Source organism: Ovis aries, chromosome 26 (assembly GCF_016772045.2).
Source record: "Ovis aries strain OAR_USU_Benz2616 breed Rambouillet chromosome 26, ARS-UI_Ramb_v3.0, whole genome shotgun sequence".
Classification (NCBI taxonomy): domain Eukaryota; kingdom Metazoa; phylum Chordata; class Mammalia; order Artiodactyla; family Bovidae; genus Ovis; species Ovis aries.
The window spans coordinates 6,545,923-6,571,729 of NC_056079.1; the positions used below are offsets into that span (position 1 = coordinate 6,545,923).

General features: G+C 38.8%; 1 protein-coding gene across 7 annotated transcripts in view; it reads right to left on the reverse strand.

Annotated features, from left to right (window-relative positions):
• Positions 1–16,377: 16,377 nt before the first annotated feature.
• Positions 16,378–25,807, reverse strand: part of GPM6A (glycoprotein M6A) — a 249,677-nt gene continuing 240,247 nt past the window's right edge. For all 7 annotated transcript variants that reach the window (XM_012105682.4, XM_060407199.1, XM_042241485.2 and 4 more), the window contains 3 exons: positions 24,585–24,661; positions 23,729–23,794; positions 16,378–18,478 (listed from right to left, as the gene is read on the reverse strand). In XM_012105682.4, coding sequence (XP_011961072.1) covers positions 18,326–18,478; positions 23,729–23,794; positions 24,585–24,661 — 296 coding nt within the window. In that variant the 3' untranslated portion in view covers positions 16,378–18,325. The remainder of the gene's footprint in view (positions 18,479–23,728; positions 23,795–24,584; positions 24,662–25,807) is intronic.

Here is a 25,807-nt window from a genome sequence, read left to right on the forward strand (position 1 = left end):
ACGACAACATTCCCAGGCCCATGTACTTGATGGTGTTTAGTCTATTTGCAACCTTCTGTTTTTGAATTACATTTGTTTCAAGTTCACATTTCTCACAATTACACCTATCTTTGAAAGAATGACTAGTAATTTCCATATTTTACAGAAGAGAAAATAAAGTTTAGAGAAATCAATACATGGGCTAGGCATAATATTTTCTTCCTCTTAGGCTGTACCCCACACTGATTCTCTTCAACCAGACTTCTAGGAATTTGAAATCAGGCAGTTGTAGTTTTGAATAGAGTACCATCACTTAATAATAAATTAATATCTTTGTTTTCTCATATGCAAAATGGAAATAACAACAAAAATAAACTCTCAGTAGTACCTCATGATAATAAGCATTGATATATATAGAGTTATAATTTGGATGATAAAGATGATGGCTAAAAATCGGTGCTCCTATAACTGGTCTTCATATTAACACTCCGTACATATTCTGCATTGGTTCTCTCACTGTATTAAAATTAGTGGTAAAAAGGGATTGAACTCTAATGTCTTCATTGCTCATTTAAGGCTCAACTTAATACATATCTTGTTTTATGTTTTATCACCTCGAGCTGTCCAATCTGTCACATGAGTGTGTGATGACTATTTTTGTTCATCATCAGTGAATATTACCATCAACTTTTATTTGTGCTTAGTTTATCTTCTTAAAATATCAGTTCAGTTCAGTCACAGTCGTGTCCGACTCTTTGTGGCCCCATGAACCACAGCACGCCAGGCCTCCCTGTCCATCACCAACTCCTGGAGTCCACCCAAACCCATGTCCAGTGAGTCGGTGATGCCATCCAACCATCTCATCCTCTGTTGTCTCCTTCTCCTCCAGCCCTCAATCTTTCCCAGCATCAGGGTCTTTTTAAATGAGTCAGTTCTTCGCATCAGGTGGCCAAAGTATTGGAGTTTCAGCTTCAACATCAGTCCTTCCAGTGAACACCCAGGATTGATCTCCTTTAGGATGGACTGGTTGGATCTCCTTGCAGTCCAAGGGACTCTCAAGAGTCTTCTCCAACATCACAGTTCAAAAGCATCAATTGTTCAGCACTCAGCTTTCTTTATACTCCAACTTTCACATCCATACATGACCACTAGAAAAAAAATAGCCTTGACTAGATGGACCTTTGTTGGCAAAGTAGTGTCTCTGCTTTTTAATATGCTGTCTAGATTGGTCATAACTTTCCTTCTAAAGAGTAAGCATCTTTTAATTTCATGGCTGCAATCACCATCTGCAGTGATTTTGGAGCCCAGAAAAATAAAGTCAGCTACTGTTTCCACTGTTTCCCCATATATTTGCCATGAAGTGATGGGACCAGATGCCATGATCTTAGTTTTCTGAATGTTGAGCTTTAAGCCAACTTTTTCACTCTCCTCTTTCACTTTCCTCAAGAGGCTCTTTAGTTCTTCTTCACTTTCTGCCATAAGGGTGGGGTCATCCGCATATCTGAGGTTATTGATATTTCTCCCGGCAATCTTGATTCCAGCTTGTGTTTCTTCCAGTCCAGCGTTTCTCATGATGTACTCTGCATATAAGTTAAATAAGCAGGGTGACAATATACAGCCTTGATGGACTCCTTTTCCTATTTGGAACCAGTCTGTTGTTCCATGTCCAGTTCTAACTGTTGCTTCCTGACCTGCATACAGGTTTCTCAGGAAGCAGGTCAGGTGGTCTGGTATTCCCATCTCTTTCAAATTTTCCATAATTTATTGGGATCCACATAATCAAAGGCTTTGGCATAGTCAATAAAGCAGAAATAGATGTTTTTCTGGAACTCTCTTGCTTTTTCCATGATCCAGCAGATGTTGGCAGCTGGATCTCTGGTTCCTCTGCTTTTTCTAAAACCAGCTTGAACATCTGGAAGTTCATGGTTCATGTACTGCTGAAGCCTGGCTTGGAGAATTTTAAGCATCACTTTACTAGCGTGTGAGATGAGTGCAATTGTGTGGTAGTTTGAGCATTCTTTGGCATTGCCTTTCTTTGGGATTGGAATGAAAACTGACCTTTTCCAGTCCTTTGGCCACTGCTGAGTTTTCCATATCTGCTGGCATATTGAGTGCAGCACTTTCACAGCATCATCTTTTAGGATCTGAAATAGCTCAACTGGAATTCCATCACCTCCACTAGCTTTGTTCATAGTGGTGCTTCCTAAGGCCCACTTGACTTCACATTCCAGGATGTCTGGCTCTAGGTGAGTGATCACACCATCATGATTATCTCGGTCCTGATCTTTTTTGTATAGTTCTTCCGTGTATTCTTGCCACCTCTTCTTAATATCTTCTGCTTCTGTTAGGTCCCTACCATTTCCGTCGTTTATTGGGCCTATCTTTGCATGAATTGGCTTCAAATTAGCTCTTGCTTGTAGCTTAGGGATAAACATTTTGGGACTATATACTTTGATAAAGCCTGATGTAGTTACCATAGTTGCTTTTTGTTCATTAAATGGGATTTTATACTTTCAAAACTAAACTATATAGTAGTTTTGACATAACACTATTTAACAATTCGAGATGCTAGCATTGACGTGCAGCGTTTAGCCTCTGCACATATGTCATCCAGAGCCAGAAACCAAGATTTTCTTGTTTTCAAAAAGGCTTGGCACAGTCAATCTGCGGTTAAATATTTTGTGCCTGCTTAATCCTTGTGTAATCCTTGTATAATCCAATTTCTTGAGTTAATTTGTTCATTTATAAATGTTTCCACAGCATTTAAAATTAAGAGCTAATGTAGTTCTAAAATAGAATTGCACCCTTCATAAATATAAAATGACTTTATAGTGAAGGTATATTTATATATTGTTTCAAGATTTTTCTAGTTTTAATGTAAGCAGGCAGTATTCTGTATTACACAGAACTTGGCCCAGCTGAGACCTGAGTCCGTCCTGTAGTGAGTTTTGGAATCTTTGGTGATTTCTCGCAATTTTCTTTATGGTGAGACCCACAGGTGTGCACCTCGGAAGCTCACGACACCCTCGCGGGTGACTCTCCCCAGATTCTCATTCTGTTTCTCTACACAGTGCTCACCAGTTTCCCCTGGGCTCTCCTCAGTTCTCCAGCTTCTAACTGGAGGTTCCTTTGCCTCATTCTGTCTGACGTGTTTCTGTCATTGCCTCTGCATGTGAGGCAGGAGGACAGGAAATTATTTAAAGTGCAGTAGATGATCACACCATCCTCTAAAGACAATGGTCCCTTCACTCTGCAAAAGGGCCGCCTCTGTCACGGCTGTCACTGTCACTGCCCTAGGCCTGCTGGGGAGCCGAGGTGTGAGAAAGCAGAGAAAATGAAACTAACCAGGATTTTCTCTTACGGCCTTCCCTGGTGGCTCAGATGGGAAAGAATCTACCTGCAGCGCAGGAGACTGGGGTTCACTCCCTGGGTCAGGAAGATCCCCTAGAGAAGAGAATGGCTACCCACTCTGGTATTCTTGCCTGGAGAATTCCATGGACAGAGGAGCCTGGTGGTTCTACAGTCCATGGGTCGTAAAGAGTCGAACATGACTGAGCGACTAACACTTATCACTTCCCTTGTGTGTTAGGAGATCCCCATCGTGCTCCTCAAACCAGAGCTGGAGGACTCCCCTGGAGCTTTTGGTCCATGATGATGCCACTTCCAAATCTGTAGCTGCACTGAGCCAAGACCAAAGATAATAAATAGGATAAAAAATTAGGTAAAACCACCACTAATTGAAGAGTACTTCATATTCTAGTTACTTCTTTAGTAAGCCTATTACTATTTACTTTTAAAAAATTAGACTTTATTTTTTACAGTAGTTGTTGGTTCACAGCAGTATTGAGCAAAAGATAGAGAGGCTTCCCACCTACCCTCCAACACTCAGCATATACCCTCCAACAAGATGGTACATTTGTTACAACTGAAGACCTATACTGACATATCATTATCACCCAAACTCTATAGTTCATACTAAAGTTCATTTTCAGTGCCGTACATTCTGTGGGGTTAGAAAAATTTATAGTGATACTGTTTGCCATTTTAATGTAATATGGAGTGGTTTTACTGCCCTAAAAGTCCTCTCCACGTAGTAACCCTTCTCCTCACTGACCCCCTAGCAACCACTGATACTTTTACACACTCTCTCTCTCTCTCTATGTATATAAGCATGTGTGTGTGTGTGTGTGGGGGGGTGTACACCAGAGGATCCTCTCCTCTTCCCAAATATTTTTATTAGCATAATGAAAGCTGAAAGTTGTCACTGAATTCTTCCAGGTAGAAATGTTTCTCTAAAGTTACAAAGCAAAAATTAAGATGTACACAAACTGAACAATGATATTTATAGACTACATCTCTTATTAAACACGCAAACTGTTAACATGTTTTTAAAGGAAAATAGGTAAGCCAACACAGTTTCAGAAAGCTAGTAGACAAATATTCCCTTGTAGCATATTGTCATTGGCCAAGACAAAGCTCTACCAAAGAGCAGGTGCATTCCGATATCTCTGTTGTTATGAAATGGAGACCTAATCATTTTCTTAGGCAATTTATTTGCCGTCCCAGGATCAATACTTTATATCAGAGAGTGAGCTTACCGTGACCGCGTGACATTCGAGTTGGCTCTCCTTCAAGTGCTATAAAGCACACTAAAGAAAACCAACAAGCCATGGTAAACATCCCCTCAAGTACAATTTTAGTTGAAAATAATAAGACAAGATAGAAATATAACAAAATGATATATTAATTTGATACCGCAGGTTTGCATCCCCAAGTTAGTTGCAAAATTATCCTAAGGCAGGTCATTTAAAGCTACTGATGTCAGTTTCCTAGATATAAATCTTACAAAATAATGGTTCCACAGAAAAGTGATGAGAAACGTCTAAGTACCTTTAAACTGAAAAGGGTTCTAAAGTGTAGGATTTGATGACAATGCACAGACATGCTATATTATTGATCCCAGAGGTTGAGCCATGTAATGATATGACCAGGAGCAAGCCTGAGTTTATTTCAAAGTACAGGATGGTCACAGACCTACTCTGTCATCAGGTTCTGATAGTGCCATCTTAAAGTATGAAGCATGCGTGCATACTAAGTCACTTCAGTCGTGTCCACTCTTTGCGATGCTATTAACTGTAGCCCTCCAGGCTCCTCTGTCCATGGGATTCTCCAGGCAAGAATGCTGGAGTGGGTTGCTATACCCTCCTCCAGGGGATCTTCCCTACCCAGTAAATGAGCCTGTGACTCCTGTATTGCAGGCAGATTCTTTACTGTTGAGCCACTTAGGAAGCCCATGAAGAATAATAAAAGTTAAAAAAAAAAAAAAAGCTTTCATTGAAAAGTAGCTTACATTGACATCAGCTTACCTGCTAACTCATCTTCCTATTTTAATTCACTCATCACTGGAAATCTCTGTTCTGAGGTTTAAGCTATTTCTTTATCATAAAAATCTGAAATGATGAGACAATTAAGTACACAAGGTTTTTCAATCCAAAGCATGTGACTTTCCCAATTTGTGATTTTTTGGAACTAAAGGCTAAAATACAAGATACTATTTATGCAAACAAAAGTAAAGGCATACCCTTTGGTATATATAATCCAGTATTGTATTTGGATCACCTACGAATGATTATCATTTGTAAACTCCTTTACAGAATATTATTGTTGAAAGGACCACATGATGAAGGAACTCTTTCCTTCAAAATCTGATGCTCTGTTTTTTATGTAAAATAATTGTCATTTCAAACATGACTGATTTTTAAACACTGATTTTACAAAAAAGACTGCAACTGTTTTTTGGGAGGCCAACTGTTTTGCCTTTTAGCACAAGATTATAAATTATAAACACATAAATTCCCCCCATTTTTTTCATGAACAAAATGGGAAAATGGTAAACTGCTAAAATAGTCATTTGGGCAGGTGTCTGTGAAATAGTTATAATAAAGAAACAAGCTGTCATCAGATTAATCTATTTGGTTATATTGTTCCTTTAATTTTTTTACAGAATGTTACATATTCACAGTGAAATACTGAGTCCAATGTCCTGTAGAAGTCACAGGAGCAAAGAAAAGATGACATGATGCTATTCCCTTCATCTACTCCTCGCTTCATGTGAATCATAATGACAGAAAACCCGAAGTAAAATTGAAGGTGGTTTAATAAATTATTATATTTTGGGGGCAATTCATTTAATGTCTCTGAGTTTATTTATAAATGAAAAAAAATTTTTAATGGTCTCTACCGTCCTTTTCAACCTTCAAATGCAATGATTATAGTGACATAGTTAACTGTTTAAGACATAGTAATGTAATCAGATCTCATCTGTGAGCTACTTCACACACATCATTTTACAAAACGTTTTGAAGTGGGTACTATTTTATTCTGATTTCAGTTTCACAGATATGGTTCAGTTCAGTTCAGTCGCTCAGTCGTGTCTGACTCTGCGACCCCATGAACCACAGCACACCAGTCCTCCCTGTCCATCACCAATTCCCGGGGTCCACCCAAAACCATGTCCATCAGGTTGATGATGCCATCCAACCATCTCATCCTCTGTCATCCCCTTCTCCTTCTGCCCTCGGTCTTTCCCAGCATCAGGGTCTTTTCAAATGAGTCAGCTCTTCGAATCAGGTGGCCAAAGTACTGGAGTTTCAGCTTCAGCATCAGTCCTTCCAATGAACACCCAGGACTGATCTCCTTTAGGATGGACTGGTTGTATCTCCTTGCAGTCCAAGGGACTCTCAAGAGTCTTCTCCAACACCACAGTTCAAAAGCATCAATTCTTCAGCACTCAGCTTTCTTTATAGTCCAACTTTCACATCTACATATGACCACTGGAAAAACCTTAGTCTGGACTAGATGCACCTTTGTTGGCAAATTAATGTCTCTGCTTTTTAATATGCTGTCTAGGATGGTCATAACTTTCCTTTCAGGGAGTAAGCGTCTTTTAATTTCATGGCTGCAATCACCATCTGCAGTGATTTTGGAGCCCAGAAAAATAAAGTCTGACACTGTTTCAACTATTTCCCCATCTATTTCCCATGAAGTGATGGGACCAGATGCCATGATCTTAGTTTTCTGAATGTTGAGCTTTAAGCCAACTTTTTCACTCTCCTCTTTCACTTTCCTCAAGAGGCTCTTTAGTTCTTCACTTTCTGCCATAAGGGTGGTGTCATCTGCATATCTGAGGTTATTGATATTTCTCCCGGCAATCTTGATTCCAGCTTGTGTTTCTTCCAGTCCAGCGTTTCTCATGATGTACTCTGCATATAAGTTAAATAAGCAGGGTGACAATATACAGCCTTGATGGACTCCTTTTCCTATTTGGAACCAGTCTGTTGTTCCATGTCCAGTTCTAACTGTTGCTTCCTGACCTGCATACAGATTTCTCAAGAGACAGGTCAGGTGGTCTAGTATTCCCATCTCTTTCAGAATTTTCCACAGTTTATTGTGATCCACACAATCAAAGGCTTTGGCATAGTCAATAAAGCAGAAATAGATGTTTTTCTGGAACTCTCTTGCTTTTTCCATGATCCAGCAGATGTTGGCAGCTGGATCTCTGGTTCCTCTGCTTTTTCTAAAACCAGCTTGAACATCTGGAAGTTCATGGTTCATGTATTGCTAAAGCCTGGCTTGGAGAATTTTGAGCATCACTTTACTAGCGTGTGAGATGAGTGCAATTGTGTGGTAGTTTGAGCATTCTTTGGCATTGCCTTTCTTTGGGATTGGAATGAAAACTGACCTTTTCCAGTCCTTTGGCCACTGCTGAGTTTTCCAAATTTGCTGGCATATTGAGTGCAGCACTTTCACAGCATCATCTTTTAGAAACTGAAATAGCTCAACTGGAATTCCATCACCTCCACTAGCTTTGTTCGTAGTGATGCTTCCTAAGGCCCACTTGACTTCTCATTCCAGGATGTCTGGCTCTAGGTGAGTGATCACACCATTGTGAGTATCTGGGTAATGAAGATCTTTTTTGTACAGTTCTTCTGTGTATTCTTGCCACCTCTTCTTAATATCTTCTGCTTCTGTTAGGTCCCTACCATTTCTGTCATTTATTGAGCCCATCTTTGCATGAAATATTCCCTTGGTATCTCTAATTTTCTGGAAGAAATCTCTAGTCTTTCCCATTCTATTGTTTTCCTCTATTTCTTTGCATTGATTGCTGAGGAATGCTTTCTTATCTCTTCTTGCTATTCTTTGGAACTCTGCATTCAAATGGGTATATCTTTCCTTTTCTCCTTTGCTTTTCACTTCCTGTCTTTTCACAGCTATTTGTAAGGCCTCCTCAGACAGTCATTTGCTTTTTGCTTCTTGTGCCTTTCATTCAGCTTAATTTGATTTTTAATGCAAGGGAGTCATCATGTATCACATACATGAAATGAAATTGATAGACTGAAGTGTATAGGTTCATTACTTTGGACAAATGTGTCCATCCATATGGCCCCCACCCCAGTGAAGATCTGAGTACTTTCATCAACTCAGGAAGTTCCCTCCACAGCTTTTGAAAGAAATGAGATGTCCGATGACAGCCCACAAGGAACTGAATCCTGCCACAACGCTGTGGGTGAGTGAGGAAGCTACAAAGGGGCTCCATCCCAGGCAAGCCTTGAGATGGGTGAGGTCTGCTACAAAGATCCAGAGCCAGATGACCTGGATGGTCTAATAAGCTGTGCCTGGACCCGCAGAAACATAATACATGTTGCTTTAAGCCACTACCATTGGGGTAATTTGTTAGGCAGCAATAGAGAAGGACACAGCAACAACAGGCTTGTAGTGAGAGTTGCATTTGCTTTGTGGGACTCAGCTTGAAGATACAGCCTCCAGACTGGAGGCTGTCAGAGTGAAGGCAGTTCTATGGTTGAGCATCTCAATAGTTTTTACTTGAAAGGCAGGAAGAGCATGGTGCCCTTAGAGGTCAGGTGGTAAAGAAGCTGCAGTCATTTCCATTAGCAAGGAGAGAGAGAAGCAGACTTCTTGTGAGGTTGGTTTGGACAGTTTTTGTTTTGTATTGTGCCCAAATAATTCTGGAATGCTCTTTGTTTTGTCTTGCTCCATCATCATTGACTGACTTATTTTTGATTTGCTGGTCTTTAAAATTGTTTATGTTCAGCTGGAGAAAATGTCTAATAGCCAAAACAACTACCTCCCAGTTGAAAGCAGTCAGGGTTCTTTTCTCTCTCTTTCTCAATCCATAAATATGCTCCAGACATTCTTGTACAACTCTTTTTTTGTGGACCCCCCCCAAAAAGTTCATTTCTCTTGAATAATATCTAGGAGTGGAGTGTTCATAGTCTAGGCAGATGTATAACTTCATAAGTAATTGCCAACTATATTCTTTTAAAAATTTTATTTCAATTTTTAAAAATATTTTTTACAATTTTGTGTTAGTTTGTGTCATACAATTATATTCTTACCAGTAATCTATGAGAATTACAGATGCTGTACATTTCAAAACATAATGTTGAAAAATTTTCAATTTTAGCTATTCTAACGAGTATAACAGGACTGGAAAAGGTCAGTTTTCATTCTAATCTCAAAGAAAGGCAATGCCAAAGAATGCTCAAACTACCACACAATTGCACTCATCTCACACGCTAGTAAAGTAATGCTCAAAATTCTCCAAGCCAGGCTTCAGCAATACATGAACCATGAACTTCCAGATGTTCAAGCTGGTTTTAGAAAAGGCAGAGGAACCAGAGATCCAGCTGCCAGTATCCGCTGGATCATGGAAAAAGCAAGAGAGTTCCAGAAAAACATCTATTTCTGCTTTATTGACTGTGCCAAAGCCTTTGATTGTGTGGATCACAATAAACTGTGGAAAATTCTGAAAGAGATGGGAATACCAGACCACCTGACCTGTCTCTTGAGAAACCTGTATGCAGGTCAGGAAGCAATAGTTAGAACTGGACATGGAACAACAGACTGGTTCCAAATAGGAAAAGGAGTCCATCAAGGCTGTATATTGTCACCCTGCTTATTTAACTTATATGCAGAGTACATCATGAGAAACGCTGGACTGGAAGAAACACAAGCTGGAATCAAGATTGCCGGGAGAAATATCAATAACCTCAGATATGCAGATGACACCACCCTTATGGCAGAAAGTGAAGAGGAACTCAAAAGCCTCTTGATGAAAGTGAAAGAGGAGAGTGAAAAAGTTGGCTTAAAGCTCAACATTCAGAAAACTAAGATCATGGCATCTGGTCCCATCACTTCATGGGAAATAGAAGGGGAAATAGTTGAAACAGTGTCAGACTTTATTTTTCTGGGCTCCAAAATCACTGCAGATGGTGATTGCAGCCATGAAATTAAAAGATGCTTACTCCTTGGAAGAAAAGTTATGACCAACCTAGATAGCATATTCAAAAGCAGAGACATTACTTTGCCGACTAAGGTCCATCTAGTCAAGGCTATGGTTTTTCCTGGAGTCATGTATGGATGCGAGAGTTGGACTGTGAAGAAGCCTGAGTGCTGAAGAATTGATGCTTTTGAAGTGTGGTGTTGGAGAAGACTCTTGAGAGTCCCTTGGACTGCAAGGAGATCCACCCAGTCCATTCTGAAGGAGATCAGCCCTGGGATTTCTTTGGAAGGAATGATGCTGAAGCTGAAACTCCAGTACTTTGGCCACCTCATGCGAAGAGTTGACTCACTGGAAAACACTCTGATGCTGGAAGTGATTGGAGGCAGGAGGAGAAGGGGACGACAGAGGATGAGATGGCTGGATGGCATCACGGACTCGATGGACGTGAGTGTGAGTGAACTCCGGGTGTTCGTGATGGACAGGGAGGCCTGGCGTGCTGTAATTCACAGGGTTGCAAAGAGTCGGACACGACTGAGCGACTGAACTGAACTGAACTGAATGAGTATAAAGTAGCATCTTATTCTGGAAATGTAATTCCCCTGATGATTAATGATATTGAGCATCTTTTCAATGCCTATTTGGCCATCTTTACATCTTTTTTAAAATTTATTTTTTATTTGGATGATAGTTGCTTTACAATATTGTGTGTACATCTTCTTTCTCAAGTTTCTATTCAAGTCCTTTGCCCTATTTTATTGGGTTTTCCTTTCCTTATTGATTTGTAGGAGTTCTTTGTACACGTTGAATATATTTCCTTTGCATTTTATCAAATATATGCACAATGAGTTTGTATCTTTTGTTTTCATTTCTTTGTCCTTTAATAAGCTAAGGTTTTAAATTTTGATAAGAGGCTAATCCATTACTGGCTCCTTTAGACTTTCACAACCTGTCTAAAAATTTTGCTCATCCAGGGCTCAGGATCATATTCTTCTCTATTTTCTTCTAGAAGCTTTATAATTGTAACTTTTATGATTGGGTCTGTAATCCACTTCAGATTAATATTCAAGCATAGACATGGAACAATGGACTGGTTCCAAATTGGGAAAGGAGTATGTCAAGGGTGTATATTGTCATCCTACTTATTTAACTTCTATCCAGAGTACATCATGTGAAATGCCCAGCTGGGTGAAGCACAAGCTGGTATCAAGATTGTCGGGAAAAGTATCAATAACCTCAGATATGCATATGCACCTTATGGCAGAAAGCTAAGAGGAACTAAAGAGCCCCTTGATGAAAGTGAAAGAGGAGAGTGAAAAAGCTGGCTTAAAGCTCAACATTCAGAAAACTAAGATCATGGCATCTGGTCCCATTACTTCATGGCAAATAGATGGGGAAACAGTGACAGACTTTATTTTCTTGGACTCCAAAATCACCACAGATGGTGACTGCAGCCATGAAATTAAAAGATGCTTGCTCCTTGGAAGAAAAGCTATGACAAACTTAGACAGCTTATTAAAAAGTAGAGACATTACTTTGCCAACAAAGGTCCATTTAGTCAAGGCTATGGTTTTTCCAGTGGTCATCTACAGATGTGAGAGTTGGACTATAAAGAAAGCTGAGCACCAAAGAATTGATGCTTTTGAACTGTGGTGTTGGAGAGGACTCTTGAGAGTCCCTTGGACTGCAAGGAGATACAACCAGTCCATCCTAAAGGAAATCAGACCTGAATATTCATTGGAAGGACAGATGCTGAAGCTGAAACTCCAATACTTTGGACACCTGATGTGAAGAACTGACTCACTGGAAAAGACCCTGATGCTGGGAAAGAATGAAGGCAGGAGGAGAAGGGGACGACAGAGGGTTAGATGATTGGATGGCATCACTGACTCAATGGACTTGAGTTTGAGCAAGCTCCGGGAGTTGGTGCTGGACAGGGAGGCCTGGCACACTGCAGTCCATGGGGTCACCAAGGGTCCTATACAACTGAGTGACTGAACTGAACTGATGATTTTTTTTTTCCATTGGGTTACTACTTTGGCATTTTTGTCAACAATTTGTCATCTATCTACATATGTATCACTGCAGATGGTGATTACAGCCATGAAATTAAAAGACGCTTACTCCTTGGAATATTAAAAAGCAGCATATTAAAAAGCAGAGACATTACTTTGCCGACTAAGGTCCGTCTAGTCAAGGCTATGGTTTTCCAGTAGTCATGTATGGATGTGAGAGTTGGACTGTGAAGAAGGCTGAGCACCGAAGGATTGATGCTTTTGAGCTGTGGTGTTGGAGAAGACTCTTGAGAGTCCCCTTGGACTGCAAGGAGATCCAACCAGTCCATTCTAAAGGAGATCAGCCCTGGGTATTCTTTGGAAGGAATGATGCTAAAGCTGAAACTCCAGTACTTTAGCCACCTCATGCAAAGAGTTGACTCATTGGAAAAGACTCTGATGCTGGGAGGGATTAAGGGGCAGGAGGAAAAGGGGACGACAGAGGATGAGATGGCTGGGGGGCATCACCCACTTGGTGGACGTGAGTTTGAGTGAACTCCAGGAGCTGGTGATGGACAGGGAGGCCTGGCATGCTGCAATTCATGGGGTCAAGTCAGACATGACTAGGCAATTGAACTGAAGATCCCAACTCCTGTCCATTGGAATATCTGCCCATTTTTACTCCCAAATTAATTTTTATTATGAGGACTTTACAATAAATCTTGACGTCAAGTGGTATAAGTGCACCAACTTCATTTTCTGTTTTGAGTGTATTGCAATTATAGATCTATTGCATTTCTAATTTTAGAGTTGATTTTAAATTTGTTCTTATTGTTGTTTGCTTGTTTAAAGATTGGAATAAGCCATTAGAGAGTGAAAACTGATGATTCAGGAGAGACTGGGGAGAGGGAAAATTTGCTGGCGCGATCAGTACCCTTCAGTAGGTGACAGGAAGTGGGATCTAAAATACATCAAGTGCGTCTGGCCTGAGAAACGTGAGCAATTCATCCAAATTGAAAAGAGAAAAAGCAGATATTGATACAGATAGATTAAGAGATTAGTGATGGGGATTCATGGAGATGTTCTTCTGTTTCTCAGTTCTCCCTGAAATAGGAGACAATTTCTAACTAAATGAAAAGAAGGCACTGGAAGTTTGATAAGAGAAAACTGTGATGCAGGAACCATTCAGAGGATGTAAAATGGTGAATGCTCTAGGGCAGAAATCAGTAAATTATGGACCTCAGGCTAAACATGGGCCACCATTTGTCTTTGTAAACAAAGTTTTATTGGAATACAGCTATGTCCATTTATCTGGAGAAGGGAATGGCAATCCACTCCAGTATTCTTTCCTGAAGAATTCCATGGACAGAGAAGCCTGGCGGGGTATAGTCCATGGGGTCACAAAGAGTTGGACATGACTGAGTGACTAACACACATGCCCATTTATTGACACATTTCAACTGCTCTTCTTAAATTATAATGTCAGTTAAGAAGGTACCATAGAGAGTTCACGGCCCTCACATAAATCCTTAAATATTCACTATGTGGTCGTTCACAGAAAAAGTTTCCAACACCTGTTTTAGGAAAATAGAGTTGATTTCTTGACAACTCCTGGAGCTCACCTAGACTTAAGTGATGTTGGTCAGTCTGGGCATGTGATTTTCTCTAGTCATGATTAGATATATACGTTCAGATGTGGACAGAAGATGAATTAAAGCAGGGATGGCATTTTACCCTGTGAGTTTAAGGAAGAGAGAGGGTAAAGGATGCTGAGGATTTGCCAAGGGAATGGGTACAGTGATGGGTCATGCAATTATCAGTTAGTTATTGGAGGAGTTGAGGACATACAGGAGTAAAAGGCTGTAAGATTGAGATCAATAGCTATATGGTCCCAGTAGAGTAAATAAGGTGGAAAGATAGCAAACAGGAGTTAGAATGCATACAGTTTAGATTATACGGGGTTGGCAATTATTAAAAATGATGAATTTGGGGATTGAGCAGTGGCAGTGGGTCTCATTTAATCAGGAGAAAGATATTTACATTTGAACTAGCAGCATTTTATACAGACTTGCCTACACTGACTTTGAATAATCTGTCATCTAAAAACCTTGCTTATATGCATAGTACATCATGCAAAATGCCAAGCTGGATGAAATACAAGCTGGAATCAAGATTGCTGGGAGAGATATAAATAACCTCAAATATGCAGATGACACCACCCTTATGGCAGAAAGCAAAGAGGAACTAAAGAGCCTCTTGATGAAAGTGAAAGAGGAGAGTGAAAAAGCTGGCTTAAAAGTCAACATTCAAAAAGATAAGATCATGGTATCCAGTCCTGTCACTTCATGGTGAAAAGATGGGGAAACAATGGAAACAATAACAGACTATTTTCTTAGGCTCCAAAATCATTGCAGATGGTGACTGCAGCCATGAAATTAAAAGACGCTGCTCCTTGGAAGGAAAGCTATGACAAACCTAGACAGCATATTAAAAAGCAGAGACATTTCTTTGCCAACAAAGGTCTGTCTAGTCAAAGCTATGGTTTTTCCAGTAGTCATGTATGAATGTGAGAGTTGGATCATAAAGAAGGCTGAGCGCCGAAGAATTGATGTTTTCTAACTGAGGTGCTGAAGAAAACTCCTGAAAGTCCCTTGGACTGCAAGATCAAACCAGTCAATCCTAAAGGAAATCAGACCTGCCTGAATATTCATTGGAAAGACTGATGCTGAAGCTGAAGCTCCAATACTTTGGCCACCTGATGTGAAGAACTGACTCACTGGAAAAGACCCTGATGCTGGGAAAGAATGAAGGCAGGAGGAGAAGGGGACAACAGAGGATGAGATAGTTGGGTGGCATCACCGACACAATGGACATGAGTTTCAGTAAACTCCAGGAGTTGGTGATGGACAGGGAGACCTGGCGTACTGCAGTCCATGGGGTTGCAAAGAGTTGGACACGACTGAGTGACTGAACTGAACTGAAATATAAGCATATATTTTTACATAGAGAAATGAACTTTTAATTTTTCAAAGATTAAATTATTTTATAATTATCAGTTTTTGAAAAGCATATATCATGAAATTTTTGTTCATGTTAAAGTTCTTAACGTTTAGTTCTTTATTATCTGTTGCTATGCCTAGAAGGGCTTCCCATGTGGCACAGTGGTAGAAGAATCTGCCTGCCAGTGCAGGGGATGCATGAGACTTGGTTTCGATCCCTGAGTCTGGAAGATCCCCTGCAAAAGAAATATCAACCCACTCCAGTATTCTTTGCCTGGGAAAATCCCATGGACAGAGGAGCCTGGCGGGCTGCAGTCCATGGGGTCGCAGAGTGTTGGACACAAGTGAGCACAACAACAACAAAGTTAAGCATCTCATAAATCCTGGAAAGAATAAGAATTATTATTTCATAAGGTTTGAATAGGGGATAATTTTTTTTATTGTCATCAAAGTGATTTTTTAAAACAAGACATTTTCCCATGATCTACTTATAATTATTGTAGCTATTAGTAATTTAACTTTATGAAATTTTCAAATTGTCATTTACAATAATACATAAAAAAGAATAATATAATCCCTTAGGTTTTATGAAAGTTTAGGTTTTTTAGATAACTATTTTATCATTTGTAAATTGCCATTCCTTGATTTGGCCAGAAGAAATTACATCCAAAACAAATGAAGTCTGGAAAAAAAATTTTTTTCATTTCATTGGTCTCACCTTGACATTTTGAAGCAAACCAGTAAATCATGTTTTCTTTCTGAATTGCATTAGACATTTTTGTTTCTCTGCTAGTTTATGAAACACTAAAGAAAACACAAAACAATAAACATTAGGCAAGGAAACAGCATAAACTGGGAATCGTTATCGTTTGCTAAATGGAATGGCCTCCACAGCCTCCACTTCACCCTCTCCCCTCTCCCCAGCATTCCCTCGCTGTAGGTCATGCACAGACTTCTCATTAAATTGTGAAGAGTTAGGCTCAACCAAGTCAGTAAGCATCCTAAGGAAATAGCACCGACTGAATTGGAAAGAATGCACACACAGGAAAAAGGAATAAACAAAACAAGAAAGAAAAAAACAAAAGCACACGGCAGAAGCTAATCATAAGTACAGAAAGTACACAAGTGTATTTATTACATTTGCAAGCACTTTGTTCTACATTTCAAAAACGCCACCATCAAGCTGTTGGCACATTTATGTACAAAACAGATTAATTGTAATGCCTGCTACAAAGCACTCTTTGTGAAAATACAAACTCTAATACCCGAAAAAAAAAAAAAAGCCAAAAACATCAACATCATTACATAAGTTTAAAAGACAGTTTTAAAAATCATCACAAACTGTTAAGACACAGAACCGAAACACTATAAGATAGAATGTAAAGAAGCCCATTAATACTTTTGCTGAATATCTGTAATACTGCATATATCAGAAAAATGTGGAACCAGTAAGATAACCTAAGTGTAAAAAAAAGAAGCAAAACCCCAAATTAATTAAATAATACTACAGAATGCATAATCATGCCACAGATAACCCTAGTAATACACCCCCTACCTACTACAAGAATTGTAAAATTATGGATGATGCACAACTAGTCATCGTACAAAGATTGTTTCACTCAATAAATTTTATTAGAAATGCACTTACACTGAGAAAAGATTTCACAATGGTCAAATAGTGCACAATACTACCTAGTTTTTATACACTGACAAGAAAGTCTTGTCAGGCTACATCATTTTAAAAGACACTTTACAGCATTCTTGTAGCATTAGAAATAACCGGAAGAAGAGTTAAGGTTAAAACAAACACCAAATTTGGTCCAATAATACTGATTGTTTTTTTTTTTTATTCCTTTGATATAGGTACGTCTTATAAATGAATACGAATGAACATTTGGTTAAAATGACTTACTTGAAATAAAAACACAAGATATCACTACACTTTGAAAGGATACATTGTATAGTGGCCTCTGACCTCACTTTAAAAAACACTACAGGTAAACCAACATAGATTGGAAGGCTGCAAGCAAAGCTATTATATTAATGGAAGCCTTTTCAAATATATCATACACATTGGAGGGATCGTTTACAGAGGTGCAATCCATTAAAATGCTTTAAAGTAGGTAAAACAACTTCGGAGGGGTTAGTGTGCTTATTTTTAATATACCACCTTCATAAAGGTAATTCATGTTCCACATTAGCATATTAAAAGTTCCAATCCAGCCACTGCTTAAGTCACAAAGCGATCATTCACCAACAGTCCATGGTAGTTATTTCTGTTAAAGTCATCGCTATACTAAACTTTAAAAGGTAAGCCTGGTGTCACTATCTTAAAAAGGTAACTAGCCATGCATTAGCATCACTGTTTCTACATGCTCACAACAGAAACATGAGTCATCAGAGAGAAATGCTTTTAAGTACATCAAGAAAAAAATAGTGTTAACAAAGATAAGAAGCACTTTTTTTAAACCTACTCTTACAAATTTAGAAATTGCACCTTAGATTGATGAAAACATTAACCAGGGCCTATAGTGACACGGCCACTGATCTTCAGACAGGATTTTTGTGTTTCGAGTCATGATATCATTTCTGTCTATTGTCATAATGTACAGTGGTCCCTTTGAAGGTTACCTGTAGTTAAACTAGTTACTGAAATCAAAACTAAAAAGTATAAAAAGCTACTTTTCTTTTCAAAACATAAGAAAGAATGCAAAAGGGGTAATGTATAACACATGGAGGTGGTTAAAAATCAAATCTCTGCATTTGACAATGTTAGTCTCTTTGATCTTACAGAATTAAGTGAGTTTGAGAAATTTAAAAAAGAAAAAACGAAAAGGCTGGATAGGAGCTTGTAGAAGAGATCTGATTACACCAATTTAACAAATTAGGAAATGAAGTGCTACGCAACAAAGACGTGTATTCGGGTGATTCATAAGTCACCCCTCCATATCATTGATGAGAAGCACTTTCATTTTCTTTTTCAAAAGATTGATGGTTGGATGGCCCTTAGTTAAACACCAATGCATTTGAGTGATCGAACTGGAAGGTGGTGTTTATGTGTATGCATTGAGCCGCTCTTTGGAGCGAGTAGAGTGGATGTCATGAAGCTCCTGCTCCTCCTTTGACTTGATGTCTTCATACTTCTGCATCCGGCAGGCGTCTTTCACATAAGCCCAGTTGGCAGACAGAACCATAAGGTAGTGGACCTAATCAAAGACAAAGATAATTGATGCAGGAAGTCTGTTCTGTGTCTTCACTACACCTTGCTATTAGGAAAGAAATGTTCAGATTATATACGTCTGTAGAACATGTTCATTAACAAAATGGGATGAAGGTTTCTGCTGTTAACAGAATATAAATAAAATATATTCCTTCCTCACTCCCCCAATGATGACAGTATCTTCTTGGTGCACTTTTTTCAGTGTCTCTTTCTTCTTCTTCAGCTTTGAGGGATCCAAGGGTCTTAATTCAGTATTTTAAAGCTTTTATGTGATGCTTCCTGTCCTTCTGCCCTCACTCAAACCATAGACGACACATTTTATGGTTACGTATTTATGTTTTCTAATCTATTATAGGAAACAGTCTCACATACAGTGGACTCCAGTGAACTGGGACTAATGAAATGATACACTGCCCGATGTGTAATAGAAAACAGGTTTATGGAAACCCCAACACAAACCTGTGGATTTAATTACGTTGATTTTCCATTCAATGAATTTTGCACTTTACATTGCAAACTACAAGAGAGCAAGCAATGTGTCATGTGAATCTTGTATTATTTTAATTTTTAAAAAATGTTTATTTGTTTATTTGGCTGCACCATTTATTTAGTTGCAGCATGCCAGATATTCAGTCTTCATTGCACCATGAGAATTCTTAGTTGCAGCAAATGGGATCTAGTTTCCTGAGCGTGGCTGGAACCTGGACCCCCTGCTTTGGGAGAATGGAGTGTTAACCACTGGATCACCAGGGAAGTCCCTGAATCTTGCACATTTATATACATTCATAATAGCTAGAATAGTTCAAGAAGGAAGCTCCCTATTTTTCCTGATGAATAAAGTGTGAAATAATGAAGCTCCTGGTTTTATCTGAATAGACTGAGCAATGAGATCACTTATTTGTTTTTCTTTCTTTGCTTTCCTTGTAGTCTTTGAGAGAGAAAAAGACGTTTTCCAATTGGTGGATTTTGATGGATGAATAGGAAAGAGAAACTAACTTGTCAGGTATGTACTTTCTCTGAGCCTTAAAGGGTAGCATTATTTTTACTTATAATAAAGTAAAATAGAACAGGAAAAGTTTCTATTGAATTATAGTGATATTCTATATTATGGATGTTACAGGTATACAGTATAGTGATTCACAATTGCTAAAGCTTATATTCCATTTATAGTTTTTATAAAACATTGGCTATATTCCAGTGTTGTACAATATGTCCTTGTAATTTATACATACTAGCTTATATCTCTTAATACCCTGACCCTATGTTGCCCCTCTTCCGTCCCTCTCTCCACCAGTACCTACTAGTTCTTTTTTTAATTTCTGTGAGTCTGTTGCTTTTTTGTATATTCACTATCTTGTTGTACTTTTTAGATTCCACATAGAAGCCATATCATACAGTAGCTGTCTTTCTTTATCTGACTTATCTCACTTAGCATAATACTCTTCAGGTCCATCTGCGGTGTTGCAAATGGCAAAATTTCCTTCTCTTTTATGGTTGAGTAATGTTCCATTGTATATACACCTCATCTTTTTCCATTCATCTGTTGATGGACAATTAGGTTGCTTCCATGTCTTGGAAATTGTAAATAATGCTGCTATGAACACTGGGGTTCATGTATCTTTTTGAACTAGTAATTTTTCTTTTCAGATCTATACCCAGGAGTGAAGTTGCTGGGTCATATGGTAGTTCTATTTTTAGTTTTTTGAAGAACTTGAAAATTTTGATTAGTCAAGATAGGAGCTAGGCTCATTCTAGAAGAGTAGAGATGAGCATTTAGAATGCAAGGCACATTCTAAACGGTGACTACTGTAGTATGTTCATGTTCAGGCAGTCAATAGGCAGTAGAAAGGAATTTTGACAAAATAATTTTGATACAGTGATACAGTAAAACAATGAAATTCCTCTCAAATGCTGTATTTTGCTTCGTTTGTTTAGAAATTGTAAGCCACATGGAAGTAGGAGCTCTGAATTATATTTCTTGCATTTTCATAGTGAAAGCTTAATCACTATATGTATGTGGATTAAGAAAGGCTTGTACACATAGCCAAATTTGTGTTGTCGTTGTTGCTGTGAAAATATCAAGGGCCTTGGAGAGTGCTTATCAAGCAGCTGGTACTCAGAATATTTGCCATAGGAATGAGTTTATTTTTAGATGTTCAGAAACTTTCTCTTTGAAATCTGAGAAAAATATGACCCTTAAATTATTACTAAGAATCTATGAGTGAAATACTAAAAAGAATGTCAATGTTACTGAAAAGAGTGTCAGCGTTACTCTATTTTAGAGACTGGAGTTTCCCAGCAGGTTTTCAGATATTTCACCTGGCCCTAGGTTAATGCAAGCTCCAGGCTTGTTACCGGACCTCAGCAGATGAATCCTAAACACCGAAATCTAGAGATGCTAAGTTGACTACTTTTGTCAGCAGACAGACCTTCCTAATATAATAAAAAAAATTAATGGAGTAGTGCTATGCCCTGCTTAGTCTCTCAGTTGTGTCCGACTCTTTGTGACCCTATGGACTGTAGCCGCCAGGCTCCTCTGTCCATGGTGATTCTCCAGGCAAGGATACGTGAGTGGGTTGCCATGCCTCCTCCAGGGGATCTTCCCAACCCAGGGATCGAACCCAGGTGTCCCACATGCAGGTGGAGTACAGCACACATGAATCTTGGTCCAAATCCTTACAACCCTTGCCTTAAATGACAGAGGATTTTTAAATACCTTGGTAGAGTGAAATTCATCTCAATTTTCTGACATCTAATATAGAAATAATTATGGTAGTTGTCTTCTGAGATCTGAATGAGATGTGTTGAGGTTAATGACAGTTGCTCTCTTACCAGTGCTGATAAAGCATTTGATGGTAACTTCGACAAAGTATATTTTAAAGAAATGTTAGCCAATAGCAGTGCTATGGAAGGTATATTAATACTGGGAACAATAGAAGTAGTTCTATCAGTATTTTCTGTTTCCAGAAACATAAACTTGGGATGTCAATCAATATTTAGAAGTTATTTACTTCTTAAGGAATTTATGCTTTGCTTTTATTTAGTTATCTAAAAGGATGGTTAGTACTTATGAAAGTAATCTTCTAAACTCTTGCTGTTTGAAATAAAATTTATTTATAAGTTAATTCATAAATCTATGCAGATTTCTTAAGAAATACATAACATTTAAATTTTCTATCATCTTAAAATCTTTTGATAATAGAATCACTTAATAGGAAGCATTTTTAGAGTCATTTAAACACTATTTTGTTCAGACAGGTACTTTTCACTAATGTGTGCCTGAAGGCATGTGTTTTTACACAAAATTTTACACACACCTATGTTACAAATGCTCTATTATGTACTTCTTTTCATAAAATGATTTGATAGATGTTTTATACATGGGTGTGCATTGCTTGAAGATACACGACCCTAGATTTATCCATCGTGCAGAAATGTGTGGGTGGATGCAGGTGAACAGATGTTTCCTGTTATCTCACAGCCAGGCTATTTGGGATTATGGGGTCTGGGATATCACTGCCCAGAACCTATGGATGATTCTATGTTAAGAATATAAGGCCTTTGCTTATTGTTTTATTGTGACCCCTCAATTACTCAGGCAGCGAGATCTTGTTAAGCATCTCATATTCTGAAGTGAAATTCTTATGGAGACATTTATACACCAAATTTACAATGTTGAGCAATTAACATGATATTGAATTAAAATATCTGAAAATCCACCATGGCCCTGATATGGCTATTTTTGTCAGGTATTTTTGAAAATAGGGTGGTGCTAGTGGTATAGAACCTGGGGACACAGGAGATGCTGGTTCAATCCCTGGGTTGGGAAGACTCCCTAGAGGAGACCATGGCAACCCACTCCAGGATTCTTGCCTGGAGAATCCTATGGACAGAGGAGCCCCAAAGGTGGACTACAGTCCCTGGGGTTGCAAAGAGTCAGACATGACTGAAGTGACATATATACACACTTTTGAAAACAGTTTTATAAAACAGAGTCAGGTCTTAATGCAAATTGATTTATGAAGTCACTGAAAATAACTGGTTTGAAGCAGCTCACCGGCACATTGTCTCTGCTTTCCTGTTATTAGTCTTTTACAAGAGAAAAGCACTCATTTTTTTTCCGAATGTTTCTTTCACCAACACGTTGGACAATGTATTGGCACCATAAGGAAAGGAATTAGATAGTTCCAAATTAACTCATCATTTCTGGGTATTGAAGTAGCTGTTCCATAGCTGAGGTTACTGGGCACCTTCTGGAGCTCTCTGCCACGTATATTCTAGGACATGAAAGTAAGGACAGAGGAACCCGGCTGCAAAAGCTCCTACAATGTGCAGGGTCCATGTTCATCGTTGCCACTTGGCCTCCCACTAAACAAAATGGAACTCATGGTGAGTTACAGAGAAGAGACTGGATCTGGCAAAATTCAGGTCCTCAAAACTTGGTAAAACCTGACTTTCAGGACTTGTTCTTAATATTTTTTAAGAAAGTTATATACCGAAGACATGACCAGAAACTACTAAGGTTTATGTAAAGAAAAATAAATCCTTTTTTCATAAATGACTCCATAAGGAGGAAAAAAGGGTAATGTAAGATAAGGAATTGATTAAATTATTTGAATATCCCATTGATGCATATGTGCTGCTACTGCTACTGCTAAGTCGCTCCAGTCGTGTCCGACTCTGTGCGACCCCATAGACGGCAGCCCACCAGGCTCCCCTGTCCCTGGGATTCTCCAGGCAAGAACACTGGAGTGGGTTGCCATTCCCCTCTCCAATGCATGAAAGTGAAAAGTGAAAGGGAAGTCGCTCAGTCGTGTCCGACTCCCAGCAACCCCATGGACTGCAGCCCATCAGGCTCCTCTGTCCATGTGATTTTCCAGGCAAGAGTACTGGAGTGGGGTGCCATTGCCTTAGTATATGCCAAATAAATGACTTTTTATGTTAATAGTAGTCTCACATCTAAAATGCTAAGGAATTTACTTATTTTGGTTAGTGTTACTAATATTATGGAGCATTTGAATCCTTCAACTGATTACTAAATGTCAATTCTATTGTAATGAATATCTTTCTTTAGAGTAAGCCTTATTTTTCACTTAATTATTTGCTCATTCTCCCCCTTTCTTTTTTAAAATGATGCTAAAACACATATGATTCCTACAGACTTTGGATATTAGAGACAAATGATCGTCTCTACAGGCAAAGTGAAAAACCAAGCCTCAGAGCTTTGAGGTCTTACCATAGCGATGACTGCAGCCCCAGCTCCGGCAAGGGCAACAATAAACAAGTGGAAGGTCATGTTCAGCTGCAAGAGAAACCAGAGAGAAACAGACATGCATCAGGGTTACAACAGAAGAGTGATAAGGCGTCCATAGCCTCATGAGTAGGAACTCTGCTCATCTTTAACAGAAGTGCACCTCACAATATCTTTTCTTCTGCTGCTGCTGCTAAGTCGCTTCAGTCGTGTCCAACTCTGTGCGACCCCATAGATGGCAGCCCACCAGGCTCCCCCGTCCCTTGGATTCTCCAGGCAAGAACACTGGAGTGGGTTGCCATTTCCTTCTCCAATGCATGAAAGTGAAAAGTGAAAGTGAAGTCGTTCAGTCGTGTCTGACTGTTAGTGACCCCATGGACTGCAGCCTACCAGGCTCCTCCATCCATGGGATTTTTCAGGCTAGAGTACTGGAGTGGGGTGCCATTGCCTTCTCCGTGTTTCCTCCTGAAAGTTGTTTAAATCTTTGCAACTGCACTATTTTAGTATAATTTCATGTTAAAGATGAGATCATGATTAATAATGATGGTTTCCAGTCATATTAAAACCACGAAGGCTATGGCATATCTTTTAAAATATAGCCTTATGATTTTCCAACTTTCACTAAAATGATAGTTTCTAGAAAAAATTTTTATCATAATTTTTATTGAAATATGCAGAGTATCTCATTCTTATTTATTTTCTCATCCCCCTGCATAACAACATTGCAAGTGAACTTGCCTCTGAAAGAAAAAGGCAGGAATTTGATGTCACTTTAATTATATATCAAATAACAAAATGAAGCTCAAATTCTAACAAAATTAAAGGCTGTAACAACACTCACCTCAGTGGATTCACACATTCTCAGGAAGTTCTCAGAGACAGTGCAAATTTTCTTTTCCTCTCCAATTGTCACAATCCCTACAATATTCAGAAAAGTACAGTTTAACATTTTACATATTTTCAGGATCCCAGAGAGAGAGAAAAAAAACTTGAGTGGATAAAATATAAGTAAGTTTCCTTTTATGTGATATTATAATGGAAAAACTCTTCCTCAGCTCTCGTGGCTTGATAATAATCATAAAAAATAAAACTTAGAATGGAAGATCAAGACTATTCAAGCCTCAAGCAATTTAAAACATTTTCAATCTGAATTCAATGGGATCTAGCCACCAGAATCTTCAGATTCAATTGTAGCTACTTCATTGGTTTGGTCCATTAATGTCATGGTGTAGGCATCAGAATTATTTGGATAACTGTGCTCCAGATAAAGCCAGGATCTAAAAGTATTCTGCTTGTACAAAGCCTCCGTTAGTCTATAAAAGCATACTGCCCAAAGGAGCAATTTTCCTCCGCTAACGCTGAAAACAGTGTTATTAGTAAGAAGAAATAAAAAGCTGCAATTTCAGTCCTATTTATCCTTGCTCCAGTTGGTTTATGGATCAACTGCATCAGAATCTCCTGACTAGAGATCTCTTCAAGAAAATTAGAGATACCAAGGGAATATTTCATGCAAAGATGGGCTCGATAAAGGACAGAAATGGTATGGACCTGACAGAAGCAGAAGATATTAAGAAGAGGTGGCGAGAATACACAGAACTGTACAAAAAAGATCTTCATGAGCCAGATAATCACAATGGTATGATCACTCACCTAGAGTCAGACATCCTGGAATCCGAAGTCAAGTGGGCCTTAGGAAGCATCACTATGAACAAAGCTAGTGGAGGTGATGGAATTCCAGTTGAGCTATTTCAAATCCTAAAAGATGATGCTGTGAAAGTGCTGCACTCAATATGCCAGCAGATATGGAAGACTCAACAGTGGCCTCAGGACTGGAAAAGGTCAGTTTTCATTCCAATCCCAAAGAAAGGCAATGCCAAAGAATGTTCAAGCTACTGCACAATTGCACTCATCTCACATGCTAGTAAAGTAATGCTCAAAATTCTCCAAGTCAGGCTTCAAAAGTACGTGAACTTCCAGATGTTCAAGCTGGATTTAGAAAAGGCAGAGGAACCAGAGATTAAATTGCCAACATCTTGTGGATCATCGAAAAAGCAAGAGAGGTCC